The following is a 21460-nucleotide window of genomic DNA, read 5'->3' as shown; positions in this document are numbered from 1 at the left end:
ATTGACATCACGTTGCCATTTTTCATATAATAACAATTTATCCACTTAATCCACAGACTGTCCTTCTTACTACACACATTCCAAAGAAGCTTCATCATGGTTACTGCATTCCAGATTTCCAGATTAATCAAGTTAAGACCTCCTTGATTCTTTGGGGTACAAACCTGCTTCCAAGAGATGGGGAATTTCCTAGAGATAGTAGTTCCACCAGTCCAGAGAAATGATCGACAGATGGCATTGATTTTTTGAATCACTGTCTTTTGCATTAATTATTTTTAGACAAAAAGTATTCTTAGTTAAATAGAGATTGTAATAAAAAAAATCAATTAGAAGAAGATAAAGATAAATACTAATGACAACGAGAGTTTTGAAAAAAAAAATATAAATTTGAAACATATTTATTGTTTTCAATTAAATTAAACATTTTCTTTAATTCTAATAAATTAAATAATTAGATCGTATAAATAGAATCAAAATAGATATCATTTTCCAACACTTAGTCAAAATATTCTCAAAAGGACATTTCTTGTACTTTGTCGAGATGTGATGACATTAAACAAAGTCTATGATTTTCATGAAGGGATGGAGAGTGTTTTTGTAATAAAAATACAATCATCTCTTCAATTTCAAAAATATTTTAAACATATCAAACATATTCATGACATTTTCAACAAATATGATTCATAAACATTTTTTTATAATCCTTGAGCCTTTTCTTGGTGTCTTTTTTGTTTCCTTTTTCATTTATCACTCCTAATTTATATTTCATTTTTTTATTCCAAAAATTAGTTTTCATTTTCCTTAAATTTCTATTAAATACTGTAAATCTACCTTTAAAAAAATGTTGTCAAGAGAATTTGATTTATATTTCTAAAAATTATCAATAGGTCTAAATATATGGTTTGAATCTCTTAAACAAAATATTTTAAGTTTAAGTGTTATAGTATATCTTGAGTTTATAGAAGATTTATTGTAAAAATTATTAATAAATTATTGGTTTAAGTAGTATTTATCGATGTTTGATTCTGTTAATATTTTGATTTTATTTTTTAAAATATGTATATAAAATTGAAGGGGAAAATTGTTCTGTTTTTGGATCTAATCATTGATCGAACTAGTTTGTTAAAATTGAATGTATTTTTTTAATGCAGAAATGACCTCATTCTATCCTAGGGTTATTTTTAGACGAAACAAGTACAAGACACAATGATAATGTCTTACGAATCAATCATGATTACCCCAAACCTTCAGCCTAATGATAAAATTCGTCAGACAGAATGCTGAACGATTCTCATTCATTATCATCACCACGTTTTACATTCTCTACCCCCGAGATTGTTATATTCATATGATCCTTACTTAGTTTTTATGTGATATTGATTTGATGCTGTGCGCAAATTTATGCTTTGATGCTGTGAGAAGATATAACAAATCACAAAGCCAAAAAAGTAATTGGCTAATTTTCATGTGATACGTAGCAATTTTTGTAATGTAGGAAAAAAAAGTTAATAAAATTCAACAACTAATTACGCGATTAACCAAAACCATAGACAAAAAAATAATCCCTCAACATTCAATAATTTCTTCCCCCAAATGCTGGTTGTACTGAAGCCATTACTTTAATTAAACTTTTATAACCCACGGGTTAATTTGCCTCTACAGAGAGAATTTAAGCAAGTTTGTTTGGACCACTATTCGTGTAATCCTGCTGGTTTTAACTTCAAATGAAAATATCCATTGTTTCCCTTAAAACTTGCCAAAAGAATGTCAATCATTATATTCTTAGCTTCTAATTTACTGCCAATTGGTAAGTAATCATATGCTCTTACAATATCATATATTAGTGGATTAATTACTTCAACATAAACGTATAGCAATTATTATTATGATTGGTTGAAGGGAAATCTTAAAGGAAAGAGAAAGATATTTTTTTTTCATTTTCATTTTGTATAGTTTAAAAATTTAGAGGAAAGAAAAGACACAATATCAAAGTCAATAATTTTTTTTCTTCTTATTGTTATCTCTTCTTCAATAAATAATATTAAGTTCATATTTGCATATAAACTTAATAATGGAACAATTTTTTTTCAATCATAATACATATATATATATATATATATATATATATATATATATATATATATATATATATATATATATTTGATAACTTGAATAAAAAAATTGGAAATAAAAAAATAGATAGCTAAACGTTTACTAAGAATGGTAATAATATATTTTCTTAACATATCATCTTAGATTTCTGGATTTAAGTATCAAATGAAAGATATAAAATTATTTAATGTCTTAAATTTTAAAAATATTTTATAATATCTTATTTAAATAATTCAAATTTTATTTAAAAAATCAATTATGACAATATAGAAGTACTTGTAAGGTCATTTAATTTGTTAAAGATATGATACTCGACAAGTTAAGAAAAATAATACAAGACAAATATGTAAGTAATAGGATAGTTATTTTAAATTGTATATCGTTTGACAAATAACGGATAACACAAATAAAATAATATAAAATTTACTAAAATACATAATATTAATTATTTTAATATAATTTAATGTTAAATTAAATGTGTTTACTTGAATTAAAAAAAGAGAGAGATTAGAATTAAAAAAATAATGTTTCCTTTTTAAAACGATTACGTTGATTAGTTACTATTTTTTGTTATTAAAGAGATGGAAATGTAAATATATGTGTCATTTTAATATTTTGTATATAGGACAAAAAAATTTCTCATGATTTTTAAATTAGAGATTTTGTCCAATTTTTATTTGCTTGATTTGTGTTGTTTCATAATTTTTTTAAAATCAAATGTGAAACAAAAATAATTGTTTTATTCAGTACCATATTTTTTTACGAATCAAACATAAAATTTAATTTTAACATACTGTTAATCTAAGATTTTTATACTATTATCTAATTAAAAATTATTCTATATGTGATTTTAAAAATTATCATCATAAAAATTATTATTCTTAGTTATATAACAATTCAAGATTGAATGAAAACATGAAGAAGAAAATCTATAAATCTTTGAGTATTCAAACTAATTTTACATTTGATGGACATGCGTCGTTTTTTTTTCTTTTGGAGAAATGTTGACGACACTATTTCTAATATTTTTAAATATTTTTCATGTAATTGATTAAAATTTATTAAAAATTATTAATTTTGATAGGATTTATTTCTCATTTAATTTAAATCAGAAGAAAAAAAAAATCAACGAACGAGAAGCAAAACCTACCGATAAATAATAATTTCCTATAAATTCTAATTAATTATAAGTAGAGTCTTAAAAAACAAGTGTTAGAGAGATGATCACTGGCTTTTCTCTTTCGTTTTATTCTCTCGTAAGTTTAACAAAAAAAATATCTTATAAAACTACTTGAATAAAAGAAATGAATATGACTATTACCTTGCGTCGCCGACTTTCATATATGTGTGAGGATGTGTGTCTCCCTATTTACGGTTATAATTATGAAATCCCCTGTAGATTTCGGGTACAAAATGATTTGGATTAATTGTGATGACAAATATAATACATAATCACACACACGAATATTGGTGAGCTTATTCCTGCATTATTCACGTTATCTTTTCTATGATTTCCTAGTGAAAGCTGAAACTTTTGCAGGATTGGTGACTGTACATAAAAGAAAAATCGAGAAAGAGAGAATGAATTAGGTCAAAATCACTTGCTTTAACGTTGGACATGTTGGATGGGTTCCACAAATTGTTAGAAATGATTGTTGTTGGAGATCCGTCAAGGTTTTATATTTGAGGCAGTGTGGACCGATCATCATTCTTTTCCTTTTAATAATAAACTTGAAATGATCAAGTTTTAGCTCTATCCAAAGCGCCTAATTCTGCCACAATTTTAATCAAAAAGAGTACTAATCCCGCTACTGATCATGAATTAGCTTAAGATGTTAATTGAACGTAATCAACAAACCTAAGCAAAGAGACCAAAATTGTGAGGACAGGAAGGCCATGCAAATGATTTAGGCACATGGCACTTCTTACTTGTCCAATATCTTTTTGGCCTTCCAATATGGAATATAAATCTCAAGCTTAATTTATATAAATGCTCAATTTCTCACCCTTTTATTTATATACCCTCCAGAAAGGGGAAACCAAACCATACATGTCCAAGTTAACTATATATTTCAAGATCGGTGTGCTTGTGCCAAAGGGAGAAAAAAATGTACAACAAGCACAACAACCCACATAAATCAAGAACAGAGGGTTTTGTTGTTATACAAATAAGAACTGAAGAAGAAGCATCCTTTGAACAAATCCCTCAACCTTGTCCAAAGTTGAACCTCTCTGCCATGAAGCTCTTTCAACGCTTTCGCAAGATCTTCATGCGCCTAGTGTTCTCGGTACCTAATTCTCGTCGCTCAAAGGATTCGAAGCACAAAGTAAACGACCGGTTTGAACCGCCCAAGACTTCATGCAGTTCGTACTATTCCTCTTACTCGCATTACAATGAGGCCATTGCGGATTGCATCGAGTTTTTCAATAAGTCAGCACAAGATGGCGTTTTGGATGGTCGAAAATCTGATGTTGTCTGAGAGTCTGACATTAATTATCCTTTGATTAATGTCTTGTGTTCTTTGATTCGGTTGCCACCATATGTGGTTCATTATACTTATTACATTATTTTCCTTATGCTATAATGATCATGTATATGCATATGTATATAGGAGCATTGAATTTTGCATATATAATGGAATTACTTCAATTCGATTGCTTCTTTTTTATGTTAATTAATTTTTCAATTATGCTTCAATCGTGTGTATACAACAAGGGAGAATAATGTTGTCTGTGTAGTGGCTCTTGGATGGGGTTGAAATGTTGAATTGGATGAGTTTTCAGGTTCTATTATAACGCGAAACAGCAAAAAGCAAAGCTTGTGTGCAAAATCATGAAAGAATAAAAGATTCATGACCAGACTGATTTGAAGTTGGATCTACCCACCCTAAATTTGAGGCTGATAGTGATAGGTGGTATTTCCCTCACTTAACATGTCAGAGCCAGAATCTGAATATCCCATAATTGTTAACAAGAATGATCAATATAGAATTCTTATTTGTAATCCTCCTATTCATGAAAATTTTAATATTGAACTAATTCAGAATTCGATATGGAACAAATAAAATCTAATAAAAAATTACTTCTATAAAAAGCGAATTCAAATGATATCTAAATAATTTAATTTTAATTCTAATATATTAATTAGTTGTGTCTAGAAGGACAATTTTTCCGCTGTACATGTTATGTTTCTAACTCTAATTTAGAGCTCACAATGACATGCTGAATATTTTTCATTAACTTATATTATGTTTGAATTAGATTTATGATGAAAAATAAAATCAATTGTTTTTTTTCTAAGGGGAAAACAAACTAATAAATAAGTTTTTTTACTTTTTATGGCATCATCAATATTTTACGGAGTATAATTAATTCTTTAATGTTATTCAAACATATTATGAAGATGACTAAAGTGATTGATTAAATTATTTTTGTGAATCTTAGAATGTTTGAAAATATATTATTTATAATATAATAGTTTAAAGTTAAGTAATTTATGTAAGCATACTATTGGAGATACTCTTAGATTATAGTTATGTTTAATAAGATATTTCAGTTAATTTTTAATTTTTTGACCAACTAAAAAATTCATTTGGTTGTTTAATAAACGAGTTATTTTTAGTAGTTTTTCAGTAATTTTTAGTATTTTTTTAAAATTTTACTTCAAGTAATATTTTTTAAAATGTTAATTTTTAACTTTTAGCTTTTATATTTTTTTTCTTTTTTATCCTTAATATATTCATCAAATTTATTGCTTACCCTTTTCAAATATGTCATTTTATTATTTTTCAATCATTTTACACTTTTCAGTTACTTCAATAACCAATTTTATCAAATATTTATATTTTATAAGTCAGTTTTTAGCCAATTTTTTTTCAGCTAATCTTGCTGAACTATGTATGTTTGGATTAAAGAATTTGAAAAATATTTACTAATTCTACTGCACAATAATAAATCTTATACACTAAAAAAGGAAGAAAAAAATGTTGCTTCTTGAATAAAAGTAATTTTAGGCTCTCACAACTTTAATTTAAACATATACTTAAGGTTGATCGGACATAAGTGATTGAATATAGATAATTAATGTGTTAAAGTTAAAGTTAAATTGTTCATAATTCTTGATTAAATTTTACTTACTTTTTATATGAATTTCAAATTAATTTTTGTCATGATAGATTAAAAATAACACTTAAACTCTATTAAAAATATAAGTTTTATTTTTTTACTGAAATTTAAGTATTTTTCTTAGGAATCTTAGCTACGTTTAGATTTTGCTAATTGACACGGGAGTATTGCAACCGTTGAAGTTATATGCCAACCATTCCCTAGAAGACACTAACACACTAAGAACGAAATCTACAGAAAAAAATATTTAAATTCATATGTAAATCAATTTAATGTCTAGACCACCTAACGGTCTACCAACGATAAATTCATTGTTTTTTTTATAAAAAAAATCCTTCACAATATTTAAATTATATATTTTTACTATATTTACTAAAATATAATTTACCACATCTAAAACTAAATCACACCTGATCAAATTGGAATATATTTGTAAATACATCCATCAGGCTTCAGCAAAAAAATAAAATTAAATACATACCACTTATAAGGTTTGAGAAATCAAATTTTGTTTCAAAGTCAAATCGGTTCACCATTCAAAGTCAAAGTCAAACAGCACTTATATGCAAAAAATTAAATAAAATAAAAAATAAAAAATGTCTTAATAAAAATTAAATTCATGATCTTTTATTTATAAATAAGATAATAAACTATTAACAGAGTTATTTTATTTGATTAACTATATTAACATATGTATCATTATTCATGAGTTATTAATCTTTTTTCAAATTATCAAAATTTATAAATTAAAAAATATTTAATAAATAAATTTTTTTAATTTTATTTTATGTTATTTTATATGTCTTTATTTTAAATAGTTTACATATTTTTTTTTATTTTACCAATTTATATTTAAATTTCATAAATTAATATGTAAATTATTTACATAAATTTTTGTAAATTAATTTTAATATACATATTATTTTCACTCTAATTAAATAATATTTATATGTTAAGTATATTTTAATTTATAAATTTTAATAATTTTAAAAATAATAATTCTTGACTAATGATACATAGAAAATAATTTTAATATACTTAACTAAACAAAGAAAGTATTTTATTGTCTTGTTTATGAATAAATTTAAATAAATTACAAGACTAAAAATAATTTTTATATTAATATAAATTTACAAAAAATTTATGTAAATAATTTGCATATTAATTTATGAAATTTAATTATAAATTGGTAAAATAAAAATTAAAAAATTAAATTATTAAAAAACATATACAATAAAATTAAAAATATTTATATATTAAATCTTTTTTTTAATTTATAAATTTTGATAAGTTGAAAAAAGAAATTAATAACTCTTGATTAATGATACATAAAAAATAATATTAATGTAGTTAACAAATGTCTTAATGATGTATTGTTTTCTTTATAAATAAAGAGTTATTAATTCAATTTCTATTAAGATATTTTTTTATTTCATTTAATCATTTTTCACATATGCTTAACTACCTTTCACAAAAGAATATGATAAGCATCACTGAATTCTTAAAATAATTACTTCAAAACATATTTATGACACTAGATAAAAAAAATATGAAAAATAATATTGAAAATTTGTTTCCATAAAAATAATTCATTGAGTAATCTCCCTGTTTCGAATTTTTACTCAAATATTTTTTTTAAATAATAACATCTTATTTTAAACTTATAAGTTAAAACATATTTTTTGTCCCTCTATTATTTATAATTTGTGATTTTAATTCCCCTATTATTTAATTGAAATATTCTATTTTTCACTCTTAAAAATTCATGATTTTAGTTTTTATGGTCAATTTTAGATTTGAATATGTTCTTTTTTTAATAAATTAAGTTTGTTAGTAAATAAATAATTTTTTTAAAAAATTTATTATGTGGATAGTAAATAAACATATGATAGTCAACGTTTAGATGGTATATTAATCACTTGGAGTAAACTTGTGTATTTTTTAAAAGTGAAAGACGAAATATTTTAATTAAAAAATTAGGAACTATAATTATAAAATTTTTAATAATGGGAAATGAAATATCTCAATTAAAAAATGAGGAAACTAAAACTGTGGATTTAAGAAAATAGGAGGATGAAAAATAAATTTTAGTCAAACTTATATTGATAAAAAGTTTTAAAAATAAATATCATGTAGAATTGATTTAATCAGCATAAATTTATTTTAATGATATAAAATATAAAATATATAATTTATAAACCAACATTTTAGTATGTGCATCTCTGTTTGGGTTTTTTTTTTTAATTTAAAAATTCTCTAAAATAAGAGGATTGAATCTTGCACATCGAAGAACATGTATATGTTGGGCAAGTTATGCTTTGTAAAAATCTTATGACTTATCCAATGATTCTCATCATGAAGAAGACTAAAATCTTCGAAGAAACATAATATTTTAAAAGATTCCTATATTCAATATCACCCTCGACAGATATTTGAGTCACACTGCTAAATTAATTTTGAGCATATAAATAAAACATGATTTAATTATTATGCGTTGTAAAAAAAATTTGCACTATGAACTAATTAAAAGATATTATTGGTATAATTTTAAGGTATTTATTATAAAAAAGAAACTTATCGTATATATAATAATTTATAATTCAATGATAATAGAAAAATATTTTATTTATACTGTAGGTGCAAAATCTATCTTCCCATAAAGCGTGTTGAGCTTGAGAATTCACGCGGAAACACAATGTAAACACTTCAATGATACATTTTATTTGATTTGTTTGTATCCATCTTTACACATGTTATTTCTCTTCTGAAAGAAACCAATACCTACACCATATTGATTTATTAACGTATTCCATAAATTCAGGCCACGACTTAAAATTTTGTCACTTGCTCATTACACGATTTTGATCTCAACTCTTGAATTGGAATAAATCGCTTTGATTCTTTGGATCTAATGTGTCTAAATAAAAACTGAGAATGTGAAATTGGAATAATGGTGCTTTATAACATGAACCACGCTCAACATGCATTCATATTCCGCTACTCTGTCTGCTACCGGCATCTCATGAGTTTAATTAACTACACTGTACGGACCATTTGCCATTGAAGTCTGTTAGATTACAGAGGACATGAAAATATACCTTCTGAGAAGAAACTCTAAACAAAATGCAGTTGCCAATTAACATATTAATTAGTAGTAAACAGAAAACATATATGGTACTTGGTGTGATTAAAAATTGGTTTCATGGAATTTCTTGGGTTCCCTTTTTCCTTGAAAAGATGGCTCCAATGAAAGGAATGAGCGACTTCTTGTTCTTCTTCCTGAGAGAAGGGTGCCTTTCCAACTTTTCAACCCCGTGTTGCGGGTTCGCGAACGTCACGCACCTTTTCTTTTGGAACTCCATCTTATCCTCGTCGAATCTCGAACTTTTCACTCCAAACGTCGTTAAGTTCTCCACAAACTTTACATCTTCGATTTCAGATTCCTCTGGGTGCTTCTGTGTTTCCCGTTGCTTCAATTGTCGGAGCTCTTGCTTCGTACGTTCTAGCTCTTCCTGCAGAGAAGACAGACAATGCGCCATTACCATGCTTTCTTCCTTTGCCCTCTGCAGGTTTTCCCGCGTCTCATCTAACTCGGCTTCAACGCTTTCAATTCTCGAAAATTCAACGCCGTTTTCATTTGCTCCACTCTGTATCTATAACAACCAATTAGATCTATGAAAAAGAAATGTAAGATAAATGAATTATGTAATAGAGAGGAATAGGAAGTGAAAGTAACGATATAAAAAGTTATTGAATAAGTTTAGTTAGTATTTCAATATTTCACACAATTACGAAGCTTGAGATATACAATGAATAGATTATAATTAAGGTATCCTACGTGCAAAAGCATAAATTAATAGTATAGTTTTTCACGGCCTTTATTCTATGACACAATAAAGAAAGCAAGACACGCAAATTACAAGAAAGCACACGACACAGTCTGCAGACTGCAGTTGAATAACCATCTGTTACAAGCAACCATAAGGTTGGACCAACTTATGCTTCGCTGTGCTCTCCTCAAATATATGTTTATTATTTAAACTTAAATATGTTTTTGTTTCATGATAAATCAATGAATTTTATTTTACATTTTTAATAATTTTTTATATATTGAGATTTTAATAAAATAAAATAATGTTTTTAATATTTGTTATTTTGTTTTAATCCTTTTAATATATCTATTTTTTATTATAATCCTTATAATATTTAATTAATTTTTTTTTAAAAATATTTGATAGAAACTAATAACAAATGACCTAAATATTCTAGTGACAAAAACAAAAATATATACAGTAAATTGTCTAAAATAAAAATAACAATGACCAAAGTCAATTTTCTTTTGTTTTATTTTGAAACTCGAAGCAAAGAAAAGAAATTATTAAAAATTTAAAACAAAATATGTTAATTCATTACAAATCAAAAGCATATTGAAATTTATTATTAAATATATTCTGAATTCCTCTTGTGTAAAATTTTGGAAGATATAGATGATTTGAACCATCTAAATGTTGGTAAAATGATTTGTAAATTGGGACTCAAAAGTAAAAATGTTACTATTAGTTCAGAAATCTAACGCCAGCACAATTGATGCCTAGGGCTACGGGCACGAGTCGCTGAAAAACTAAACAAATGAAAGCAGTTTTGTGTAAATGTTCTGAAATGGATTGTAGATGAGTGATGCTACACAGAACAAAAAAAATTGGTACTTTTGTCTAGAACTACGTAATCAAGAAAAAATTTAATGAATTAAAGAGTAAAAAAATAAAACAAGAGGGCTTTCAGAAGTAAGATATTTTTTAGGTGCCACCAAGTAAATTTCACTGTAGATCAATTGGTCATATCATATGTATGTGTGTGTATAAATGAGTAAGCAATAAAGTGAAGTGATTTGTAGAACCTTTTTGAGCTTGTTAGCACTTGCATAAACTTCCCCGGCCAAAACTTTCTCACCAAACAACGAGACAGCCTCTTTGACAGACCGGAATGGCGCCCTTGTGTCTATCTCGGCCTTTCTGACCAGCATGACACCATCTTCCATGTTCATGTTTGTGTTTCTTCCAAAGTGGAAACAGCGAACAAGGATAGCTGGCTGGTAGTGAATGTGAGAGAGAGGGAGAGAAGAATGAGATGGATTGGACAAAGGAGAGGGTTTAGATATAAGATTGGAAGCTTCGTTTCTTCGCGTCCACTTCACTAGAATTCTGTTATGTTTGAGGGCGAAGGCGGTGGGTGGATGCTCTTGGTACTGTTGGTGTTGGACCTAAATGGCCCAAAAGTTTTATATATTTTTAGCACAACTAAAGAGAAGGACTCTTCACCCACCAGAGAAGCCTATGGAAAGCTACAGGGTTCATATTATGGCAAATGTGACAGAAAAATAAAAATAAAATAAAATAAAATGATTCTTGGATACCATTATGTGTTTATACTTGGAGAAAAATAAAAGAGTAAGGGATTGATATGTGATAATGTGATGTAATTAAAAAAAACACAAAAAAATAAAAAGTATTGATAAAGTGTTTGTAGACTGTGCAAAAAATCATCCACATTGATTAAAAAACGCATGTATGATGTCATAGTAAAATTGATAGAACACAAAGTCAAAGATGCATATACAATGTTGTTATGCATATAAAAATGAATTAGAAAATTTAATAAGGAGAAAAAAAAAAGATAATTGTGTTGTAGCAAAAAAGGATCTTGATTGGACAGGAGCACCTAAGTTGATAATTGGTCAGACGATTCAAAGAAAAGGAAATGATCTTGGTTCATGTGGCCAAGAAAAGTTTTATAAGGGACCTATGATAGGTGTCAAATATTCTTACCAACATTTTGGGCAAGTCATCCGACTGCATTGGACAAAATCCAGGAGCAAAGACCATGTGGGGTACCTACAAGGATTCCAATGCTTAAGTTAGTTCAGACCCAAAGGAATAAGTAGGAAAACAAACATACCTAAGTACCCCTTGATGTGCACTTATATAGAGTGAGTGTGACTTCAACATCTTTTATGATGATTGGTGTGATTGGGGCATTGATTGAGGGAGCCACCCAGTCAAGGCAATTAGTCATTATGGTTAAGACTCTCATGCACCAGTGATGAGCAACACAATTTAAGGGATTGTCAGGTCTAACAATTATGATCGATCGAAAGCTTGTCCAAATATTTCTTGAAAAATGGTACTTTATTGCACTGCCTAGAATGAAGGGACGCAAGACTTCTAATAGTGTTGCTTACTTTGTCCTCAAGGATCCCAAAAATCTTTTACAGAGTGGAGTGCATATAGAGTAGAAGGGCCACTGATAGTAGATAAAGTCAACATCATTACAAACTGAGTTAGGAAAAAAAATGTGAAATGCAAAAACATTATACAAAAAAGCTTCGTAAATGTTCATCATTCATCGAATAAATAGGGTTTGAGATAATGGCAACAATGAATATGATGAGCAAATGGATAACAAATGGCTATGACCCTATATTTTCATATGATACTTTTGAGTTAATGTGCTAATGCTTGGGTGAACTTTACACCTAATCAACACCTTACCAATGTAAATGTAAATTGCATTTAGAAAGATCCACGATCACTCTAGTCAGCCAAATTTTATACATAAAGTTAAATGTCCCTCAAAATACAAAAGAGTGAATATTTTGGTTTCTCCTTTTATCAGTGTCTCGGACCAAATTATCCTCACAAGACTACACAAATAAGCATTTACTAATTGCTAACCAAGTTGTCACTTATTATTCACTCATATCTTCGTTGTAGTAACACTTTAAGCACAAAGGACTATAAGAATTATAGTTGTTAGATTACTCCTCTGAATGCATTATTATCATCATATCCATCTAAACCAACATGAATCTTAATCCTGATCAAGTGTTATAATTTGTTAGAATGAAAAGATTGGATATTAAGACACCAATTTAAACTTATGAGTTGTACCATGGTTTGCAATAAAAAAAAAAATAGGCCAAAGAAAAAGTAGAAGTAAACACTAATTTTAACAAAATTGTGATAAATATGAAATGTAGAAGCAAAATCAATGATAAAGACAAAAAAAAAAAAAAAAAGTTGTGCCAGGAAGGAAATTATTAGCAATTGTTAACCAAGATAAAGAAGAAAAAAAAGCTAACCTAAGTGCATGCAATTAAATTGCAAACATGTATGGAATATAACATCCCATAATGGTGTTGCCTCTATGTATTATCTACGAGACATCATAGTGTTTGCACAACCACTCCACTTTTAAAAGATTCTCAAAGTTCCTCGAGTAAAAGTAAGAACTACCATTGATTCACAAGTCCTGTGTCCCTTCACCTAGGTTGTGCAATTTGAAGCCAAAGCCCACCAACTGTCAACGCACAGAAGGAACTAATTAAATTAACGGCAAGCATACCTACCATTGTCAATCATGCAATTAAGTACCATGTAACATTATTAAACTAATAGATTTTTCTTATAATTCGTATAGACTTATTATTTTATAAATATTAAAAAAATAGAAAATTACATGGTATAAAGTTATAATATGAAAAAGGTTTCTTCACCTTCAAAGATGGAAAAAATATCAAATCAGGTTGTTTTCAATTGAAGAGTGAGAGAGGAAAAACATATTTGGACAAGGAGAAAAATTCACTTGCTTTCAAAACATAGATATAGGAAGAGAGATGCAAACACAATATGTGAAAGAGATACAAAGTATAGATCAAGAAAAAAAGGAGTCACACATCTCCGAAGAGTGAGAAAGAAAGCACAGATTAGGTTGCTTTCCATTGATGAGTGATAAAGGGATATTAGATTTGGGAAAGAGAAAGATCCACTCACTTTCAAAGCATGGATCTAAAAGAAAGAAAGATTAGGAGCTTAGGTCAAGGGAAGGAAAAAGGTTTGCTCACCTTCAAAGAGAAAGAAAGAAATAGCAAATAAGGTTGTTTTCCATTGAAGAGTGTTAGAGAAAAAATAAATCTGAACAATGAAAAAAATTCACTTACTTTGAGAGCATAGATTTGAGAGGAGAGATGAGGAGGGAGCGAGTGAGAGGAATAAAAAGTGTACATCAAGGGAAGAAAAATAAGTCATTCACATTCAGAGAGTGAGAAAGAAAGCAGAGATTGGATTACTTTCCATCAAAGAGTGATAGAGGAATATCAATTATGGAAAAAAGAAAGATTCATTCACTTTCAAAGCGTAGATTTAGAGGAGAGGGAGATATGAAACTTAGATCAAGGGAAGGAAAAACAATTTGCTCACCTTCAAAGATAAAAAAATAAATAGAAAATCAAGTCATTTTCCATTGAAGAGTGAGAGAGAGAAATAGATCTGGACAAGAAAAAAAGTCACTTACATTCGAAGAGGTGAAAAAAGTGCAAGTGAAAGAGATAAAAAAAGTATAGATCAAGGGAAGGAAAATGAGAGATTCACCTTTAGAGAGTGAGAACGAAAGCATAGATCAGATTGCTTTCCATCAAAGAGCGGTGGAGAAATATTAGATCTGGAAAAGAGAACCATTTGCTCACTTTCAAAGCATAGATCTAGGGAAAAGAAATAGAGAGAGAAAGGGACAAAGAGAGATAAGGAACTCAGATCAAGGGAATGAAAAAGGTTTACTCACTTTTGAAGAGTAAGAAACAAATAGCAAATTAGGTTGCTTTCAACCGAAAAGTGGGAGAGAAATAATAGATCTGGAGAAGGAGAAAAATTCACTTACTTTCAAAGTGTAGTAGATCTGGTGACAAAGATGTGTAGAGAGTGAGTGAGAAAGATAAAAAAAACATAGATCAAGGGAAGAAAAGATAATAACTCACCTTCAGAGAACGAGAAAGAAAATGCAAGGAAGGGGAAGAGAGAGGGGGAAAGAAAAAGAAGGAGGCGAGGGATAAAAAAACCTAGGTCAAGGAATAAAAAGAGAGAGTCACTCACTTTTAAATAATAGATTTTGGGGGAGAGAGATGATGTTCCAAAGCCACAAGAGAGAAAAAATACAAATAAGAGGAAGAACTTGATTTTTAAATAGAAATTAATATAATAAAAAAACAACTATTAAAGCTAATGTTATTTTAAAAAATAAAAGATTTTCAAGTAATGTATATTTCTCATATTGGAAATAAAATAAGTTATAAAAAAACAAAAAAAAAACATGTATAAGTTATTTAAATCCAATAACCCATTATACATGAACTTTGTCAATTTACAAGATATGATACTACATGAATTATATGCATCACGACTTACAGGATTATAAGATAAGTATTCACTACAATTAAAATTAGTTTCTAAGTTTGCTGGACCATGTCCATTTTTAAAATGGGCATCCTAATCCTAATCCCAAGTTTAATACAATTATTTGTTTTTCTTTTAATTTTTATTTCTTTTGATTTTTTTCATTTCTTAATTAGACCTATTGAGCCCAACAATTTTACCTTTTCTAACTGGGCTATACGAGCGTACAACATTATTTGTCGTGTAGTTTTGCTTCAGATTTTTGCTCTTTATGCTATTTTTTATTTTGTACAATCACTTAAATATTATCTCTCGTTTAAACATCCATCTTTGCTCGTTTAGACACAATCAAACCTTGTTTCGGACAAAAACTAATGCATTATAATTTTACGAAGACAGAACTTCTCACAAAGACAAAATCTGAAATATCAATTTGATAAGGAGTTAATGAAAGACAGACAAAACTTTTTACAAAAACAAAATCTGAACTATCAATTCCACAGGGACTTATGAGGATGAAAGACATACAATTTTTTTAGAAAGACAAAATCTGAAAGGTCAATTTTCCAATGACGAAAAAACATATTTTAGCTTTATTTTTATAACATTTACCGTGGAACATTAATACTTCCTGGTAAAAAATATTATAAACAAATGTTTCATTAAAGTATAAATAAAGTAGTTGAAAATAGTATAGAAAATAGTAAAACAACAAATAAAAATAATTTAGTCAAAATTTATATAAATATAGTATACAATATTTTTTTTAATTTGTGAAAAAACCTTAAAACAACCATTTGACATGTAACCCTGTTTAGACCTAAAGCAAGGTACTCCATTTACTTGATGCCAAGACAGCGCAGGCCTTGTCAGTCTCAGATTTAGCTAAATATTTACGTTGTGTTTCCCTTTCCCAACGTGTCAAAGAACGCTGGCTTATAGACATGGCAAGTTCCGTGCCACGTTGATTAACGTGACATGTGTAGCAGTAGCACAAAGACCAGCACATGCACAAATACAACAATGAAATAAGTATATTTCTATGCCTTATCTTTTGTGTTCAATTTCAAATACGCTCATCACATAACAATTGCAGTGATGGGGTACCACTATTATTACTACTACGGAACCTACCTTTACTTTCTTCACACACAGAAGAAGCAAGATGAATGTCTTGCCCATTTGCCCTGGATCTTGATGAAGCGAGGGTGAAGAGGTGCTGGTCAGAGATTGAAGTGATTTTGGATCCAAATGTTTCTAAGGATGCAGGGGAATGGGGAAGGATTACTTGGGGAACAGAAGAGTCATGTCTACCATTTTGCCAATTAGGATATTGGGCCCTCACAATACTGCAATTCACAGAAGAAGACCCACCTTGAGCTGCTAGCTGCACCGCCCAAAAACTTTGGTGCTGTTGCTTATAGGAAACTGTCGAACTATAATGACTTCCACGTAACGGGGTACCATAATAATGAGGCAGATGCTGCTGCTGCAACCGAACCTGCAGTCAATTAAAGCGTTATTACGAAACTAAGCTTAATATGATAATAAGACAAAGGGAGAGGGTGTTGTTATATTAAGGATATAAATTGCATGGCTTCTCTCTCAAGTCTTTTTTTTTTTTTTCTGAGGGTGGCCGGTCGGGGGCAGGTTATTCCAAGTCGACAATAAATTTTAGCCACATCATTATTATCATGTTGGACAATAAAGTTACTTTAAGCTATTTTTCTAAAACTTGACCCTAGATTTTGTAGTTCTTTAATATAAGATTGGTAGGGGTCTAGTAAGTTAAAAACCTGTGGTCCTGCAACTGGAAGCTGATCTAGGAAAGTTGAGGCATACGGAGAACTTTGAACGGGCATGAGGCCATGCTGCCTCTGCTGTTGTAGTTGTAGTGACTGAAAATAAGGCAGTTGCTGTTTTGAATATGGCTCCAACTTACTTTCACCTTTATTAAAAATTTCGTTGGCCTTTAACTGATCACTAACTCCAGTTGACAAGGACAAGAAGTTGAAACACTGCATAATATGAATAGTCATCAAATCAGGCACGAGGAAGAGGGGACACAGGGAAGGTACTATCACTATAATCAAAATTATTATCCATAGCTTACTTGCTTTTGAGGATCATACACCCCAGGTGTTGGGGGAGCCTCATGATAAAGGTCATGTTGAAGAATACCATTCTTAGTTTCACGTGAATTACTCGTTGTAGCAGAATAAACTGTTTGAGTAGCATGACTATTTCCACTTCTCATCCAATTCAAGTTGTGTGCTTTTGTTAGTACCCCACATTTTGACCCTTGGTGTACTATTGTTTGAGGAAAAAGCTCATGTTCTTTGCCCGCCTGTCGTTTTGACACTTCTAAACTACGGATGAGATGACTGATGTGAACATGAGCTGCACACCTCTTCCATGACTTTTTATGAGTAATAATTTCGGAAATCTGCATCGATACTGAACTTTTTGAGTGGAGTGCATTGACTGGGATGAAGAACTTTTGCCGTTATACAAAAGGTTAATCATGCAAAACAGCAGTACAAGTACAAATTTGTAATTCATTTACCTTTCCACCAGAAGAACAAGTTTCCATCAAATCTTGTTTCGAGACACCCATAGCAGTTTTCATCCAATCTTGAGCTTTGGCAGCAGAAGAAAACCTTCAGAAGGAAAATCCATCAAATCAGGACATGCTGAAGAGGAGAGAATAGGTCATAATGAAGTGGAAAAAAGAATTTTACTGCAAATAAGAAGCCCTAGTAATCCCAGCTGATGCAATCGGAGACAAGCCTGGCCACAATGCCGAACCTACTAATAAAACAAACAAAAATATCTTAGTCAGCCAACTGATGAAATGCTTTAGCCTATACTTATAGTCACCCAAATAAAAAAAAAATTCACTGCTTGTAACAGGCACACTTTGCCCTCGAGCATACCAGTTTCATTTTGGTACTTAATTAGATGTTCTTGCTTATAACCAACGGTTCCGACCTGAAACGTAAGCCAATAACACCAATAGTACTAGCACTAGCCTGTAAAACAAGAATTTTAGTGTAAATTGTAAAAGTTGAAATGACTACCGTCTGAAATCCCACGTCTGATTGCCTTCCAATATGTGAAATTTGTGGTTGTGTGGGCACATTTAATCTGCAAAATGATGAGAAAACAAGAAAAATTAAGTTTTTTTTTTTTTGAAAAGGATAGGCTAGAGAGATTTTCAGAATGCAACTGAAAAAAAAAACTAAAACTACCCACCCCATTTCCAGAGACAACAATTGAGAGTCATGCAATGCAACGTTGCCGCCATTTTCAGTCTTAACCATCATAGGCACGGCCTGCGGATTTGTTTTTGGAGCAGTGTTGTCAGTAGCCACCAAGAAGTTAGCACTCTCGGGAAAATCAGTCTGTTCTTGACCAATGGTTTCATTCAAAGAACTGGCTTTTTTACACCCCGTAGGTGACTTTTCTCCAGCATCCTGAGTAGCTCCCGAGGCTAGAATACATGACCCAAAAAATTAAAAACTTAGAATACATAAATTAATTACTACGTTAATTAATTGCTAGTAAAAGTGCCGTGAGGGAGAGAGCAACCTTCAAGAGTAACATTAGCACTCTGACTCTCCTCTTGGTCCTGTAAAACCGTGGAGTTTTCTGGTAATGATTCACTGTCAAGTTCACTCTTAACAACATTGGAGGCCTTATCTGAAGGGAACATTCCAGCCAAGGCATATAGAGTCTCCACAACCTCTTCCTCATCCTTTGTGATGGGCCCCGGTGAAACTTGCCTCGTGGACCAGCCCGGGGTTCTTTGTTTCTACCAAAAGCAAAAGTAAATAAAAGGTGAAATTGAAATAATGGCTAGAAAAACGAAGCAAAAGGTCAAGTTTTGAACCACAAAGATGTGTTGTTGCAGCACTCACTTTGGATTTCTTTATGCCATCTTTTTGGGGAGATTCCATTCCGTTCATCCTATGGTTCACCTTTTCTGAATCACCAAAGAAGGATTCGCGACCCCGTTTCTTCACAGCTGTAAGTTCAACATATATAAAATCCCCACCTTTTAACATAAATAAATAAATATATAATAAGGAAGATTTGATACTACAAAGAAAAAATCCTAACTACCTCAATGGAAAGAGTGCTGCTACAAATCAAATCCACCGTAGAAAATAGAAATATCTCCCAATAATAATAATAATTTATTTTAAAAAATATGATTATTCATTCTTTTCATAAAGTACCATACACTGTAGTACAGCCTTTTAATTTATAGTATTAGAGAGCAGAGGGGAAACGTGAGTCCCGTCATTGTTGCTTAGCTTCAACCCTTATCCAAAATTCCCTTATCCGAAATTCCGAACGATGAATAATAAAAGAATTTGGATAAAAAAAAAAAGAGAAGATAAATGTGACATCTTTTACTGTGAATCCGAAAATAGGGCACCTGAACGTATCTTCCGTGGAACAGAGGCATGATCAACGCCATTGCAGTCCTTCAGAAACTGCCAAATCATTAAATTATTAAATATTAAAAAAAAAAACATTTCGCAAACACAATCCAGGAATCGAAAATAGCGCATAACTAACAAGTACTAGTACTAGTGGTGGTACCTTTATGGGAAGCTTAAATTTCTTGGTTGGTTTTTGAGAGTGAGAAACACGGCAACCCATTGATAATGCTTTGGCAACAGCACTCAAGCTTCTCACCTTTTCCTTCTTCGATTTCTCCGAAAACTCAAGGTCCCCAAGACTCGCATTCAAACCTATCTCAAATAAAGAGAGGTAGAGATATTTTATTTATGCTATTTTTATTTGGAGTGAGAATGAGAAAAAGAAGAAAGAAGGGAGAGAGGCGTTATCGGAAAGCGACAAGAGGAAATAAAACAGAAAATGAGTGGCGGAATAGTTACCACACGCGGCAGGGATTAGGTTGCGTCCCCCAGAAGAAGCAGATTGAGATTGTTGTTGTTTATTAGTGTGTCGTTTCGTCATCGCTTCTCCTCCTTCACTTATGTCCATTTCTTCTGTCACTCACTCACCGTCTTTCATTTCGCTGATTCCGACACCACACGCAAACCAAAATCAGAGAGAATCACAACCACTGATGAGTGTTTAAGGTTGGGAGGAGGAAGGAGAAGACACATAAAAAAAAGAGATAGGCAGCAATGAGAATAAGACTGTAGCACTGAGAAAAAGAAAAAAGAAAACAAAAATAAAAAGGAGAGGAAGGGAGAAAAGTAATTGGTTCGTGCCTCGTGTTCAGAGAATCACGAGAAAAGTAAGAGAAAGAAAAAGAAAAAGGAAGGCTCGCAAATGTCCGTGCCGTGAGATGAGTATTTTTATTATTTTGTTTTGTAGCATTTAATTATTTGCTTATGGTGAAGAATGAAAGGAATTTAGTTAATCCCGAATTCCGCAGTGAATAAAAAGTAAATTACATAGAAGCTGGCCGCAGTGTGCACTTTCAGCCATGGAATTGAATGACTGGGTCCGCTCCTATCTATGTGGAGAAGAAAGGAAACCAGGACTCACAAAGTCAATCATAGCAAAATACTACTGCTATCAATTATCAATTCAATGCAACGCCACATCACGTCGCCCAATTAATTATCCCTTCTACTTGGAGTATTTTATTTTATTATCATTCAAATTAATGCCCCTCCAAAAAATTCCGTATTTGATATTAGGCTTAAATATGGATTTAAATATTTTTTAAATCTCTCTCATATATATATATATATATATACTTGATTTTTATTTTGATAATTTTTTTATCAGATATATTAAAAATTTTGTAATAGGTTTCTGATGTTAATTTATTTTGAGTTTTGATAATAAAAAAAAATTATCTGATATGTTAAGGGTTTTATAAATTTTTTAATATATCAAATATTTAAAATAACAAAAAAATTGTTAGATACTAAAAATAAAAATCATATATAGCTCATAGACCTAAAAGTTATTTAGTCCTTGATTTTGTAATTTTGTTTGAGGATGAA

At 30.0% G+C, this 21460-nt stretch overlaps 3 protein-coding genes across 9 annotated transcripts; 1 reads left to right on the top strand and 2 right to left on the bottom strand.

Moving 5' to 3' along the window:
- Nucleotides 1–4148: 4148 nt before the first annotated feature.
- On the top strand, nucleotides 4149–4743 carry LOC102666133 (uncharacterized). The gene has a single exon (XM_014777118.2). It carries the CDS (start codon nucleotides 4221–4223, stop codon nucleotides 4590–4592), a length of 372 nt encoding a protein of 123 aa, XP_014632604.1. The 5' UTR covers nucleotides 4149–4220; the 3' UTR covers nucleotides 4593–4743.
- Nucleotides 4744–9437: 4694 nt separating this feature from the next.
- LOC100796775 (WEB family protein At1g75720) lies at nucleotides 9438–11275 on the bottom strand. Its single transcript, XM_041016056.1, has 2 exons — nucleotides 11135–11275; nucleotides 9438–9890 (listed from the first exon to the last, which is right to left on the bottom strand). The coding sequence occupies exons 1-2, from the start codon at nucleotides 11273–11275 to the stop codon at nucleotides 9438–9440; spliced, it is 594 nt and encodes a 197-aa protein (XP_040871990.1).
- A 79-nt stretch (nucleotides 11276–11354) lies between these two features.
- LOC100796244 (uncharacterized) lies at nucleotides 11355–20872 on the bottom strand. 7 transcript variants are annotated; one of them, XR_005891927.1, is made up of 15 exons: nucleotides 20372–20870; nucleotides 20073–20224; nucleotides 19906–19963; nucleotides 19382–19488; nucleotides 19053–19275; nucleotides 18717–18954; nucleotides 18542–18608; nucleotides 18398–18452; nucleotides 18203–18272; nucleotides 18028–18121; nucleotides 17575–17907; nucleotides 17258–17479; nucleotides 16596–16962; nucleotides 12193–13593; nucleotides 11355–12128 (listed from the first exon to the last, which is right to left on the bottom strand). XR_005891927.1 is itself a non-coding variant. In XM_041016229.1 (15 exons), the coding sequence occupies exons 1-14, from the start codon at nucleotides 20478–20480 to the stop codon at nucleotides 12079–12081; spliced, it is 2145 nt and encodes a 714-aa protein (XP_040872163.1). In that variant the 5' UTR covers nucleotides 20481–20871; the 3' UTR covers nucleotides 11391–11497; nucleotides 12063–12078. The 7 variants fall into 7 exon arrangements, 6 of the variants coding, with proteins under 6 accessions (XP_040872162.1, XP_040872163.1, XP_040872164.1 ...); XM_041016229.1 differs by lacking the exon at nucleotides 12193–13593 and having other exon boundaries at nucleotides 11391–11497; nucleotides 12063–12128; nucleotides 20372–20871; XM_041016228.1 differs by lacking the exon at nucleotides 12193–13593 and having other exon boundaries at nucleotides 11357–12128; nucleotides 20372–20871.
- Between the last annotated feature and the right edge of the window lie 588 nt (nucleotides 20873–21460).

Source organism: Glycine max, chromosome 6 (genome assembly GCF_000004515.6).
Source record: "Glycine max cultivar Williams 82 chromosome 6, Glycine_max_v4.0, whole genome shotgun sequence".
NCBI lineage: Eukaryota > Viridiplantae > Streptophyta > Magnoliopsida > Fabales > Fabaceae > Glycine > Glycine max.
This window is presented reverse-complemented; position numbering and strand designations above follow the sequence as displayed.

What these genes read in the sequence shown, in the direction of transcription:
- LOC102666133 (XM_014777118.2), top strand. Translation starts at nt 4,221, where the DNA reads ATGTACAACAAGCACAACAACCCACATAAATCAAGAACAGAGGGTTTT.
- LOC100796775 (XM_041016056.1), bottom strand. Translation starts at nt 11,275, where the DNA reads ATGGAAGATGGTGTCATGCTGGTCAGAAAGGCCGAGATAGACACAAGG. An exon ending in GTGCTAACAAGCTCAAAAAG is followed by an intron (nt 9,891 to 11,134) that starts GTTCTACAAATC and finishes TGGTTGTTATAG; the next exon opens with ATACAGAGTGGAGCAAATGA.
- LOC100796244 (XM_006581102.4), bottom strand. Translation starts at nt 20,480, where the DNA reads ATGGACATAAGTGAAGGAGGAGAAGCGATGACGAAACGACACACTAAT. An exon ending in TTGTTGTCTCTGGAAATGGG is followed by an intron (nt 18,609 to 18,716) that starts GTGGGTAGTTTT and finishes ATCATTTTGCAG; the next exon opens with ATTAAATGTGCCCACACAAC. An exon ending in TAAGTACCAAAATGAAACTG is followed by an intron (nt 18,273 to 18,397) that starts GTATGCTCGAGG and finishes TTGTTTTATTAG; the next exon opens with TAGGTTCGGCATTGTGGCCA.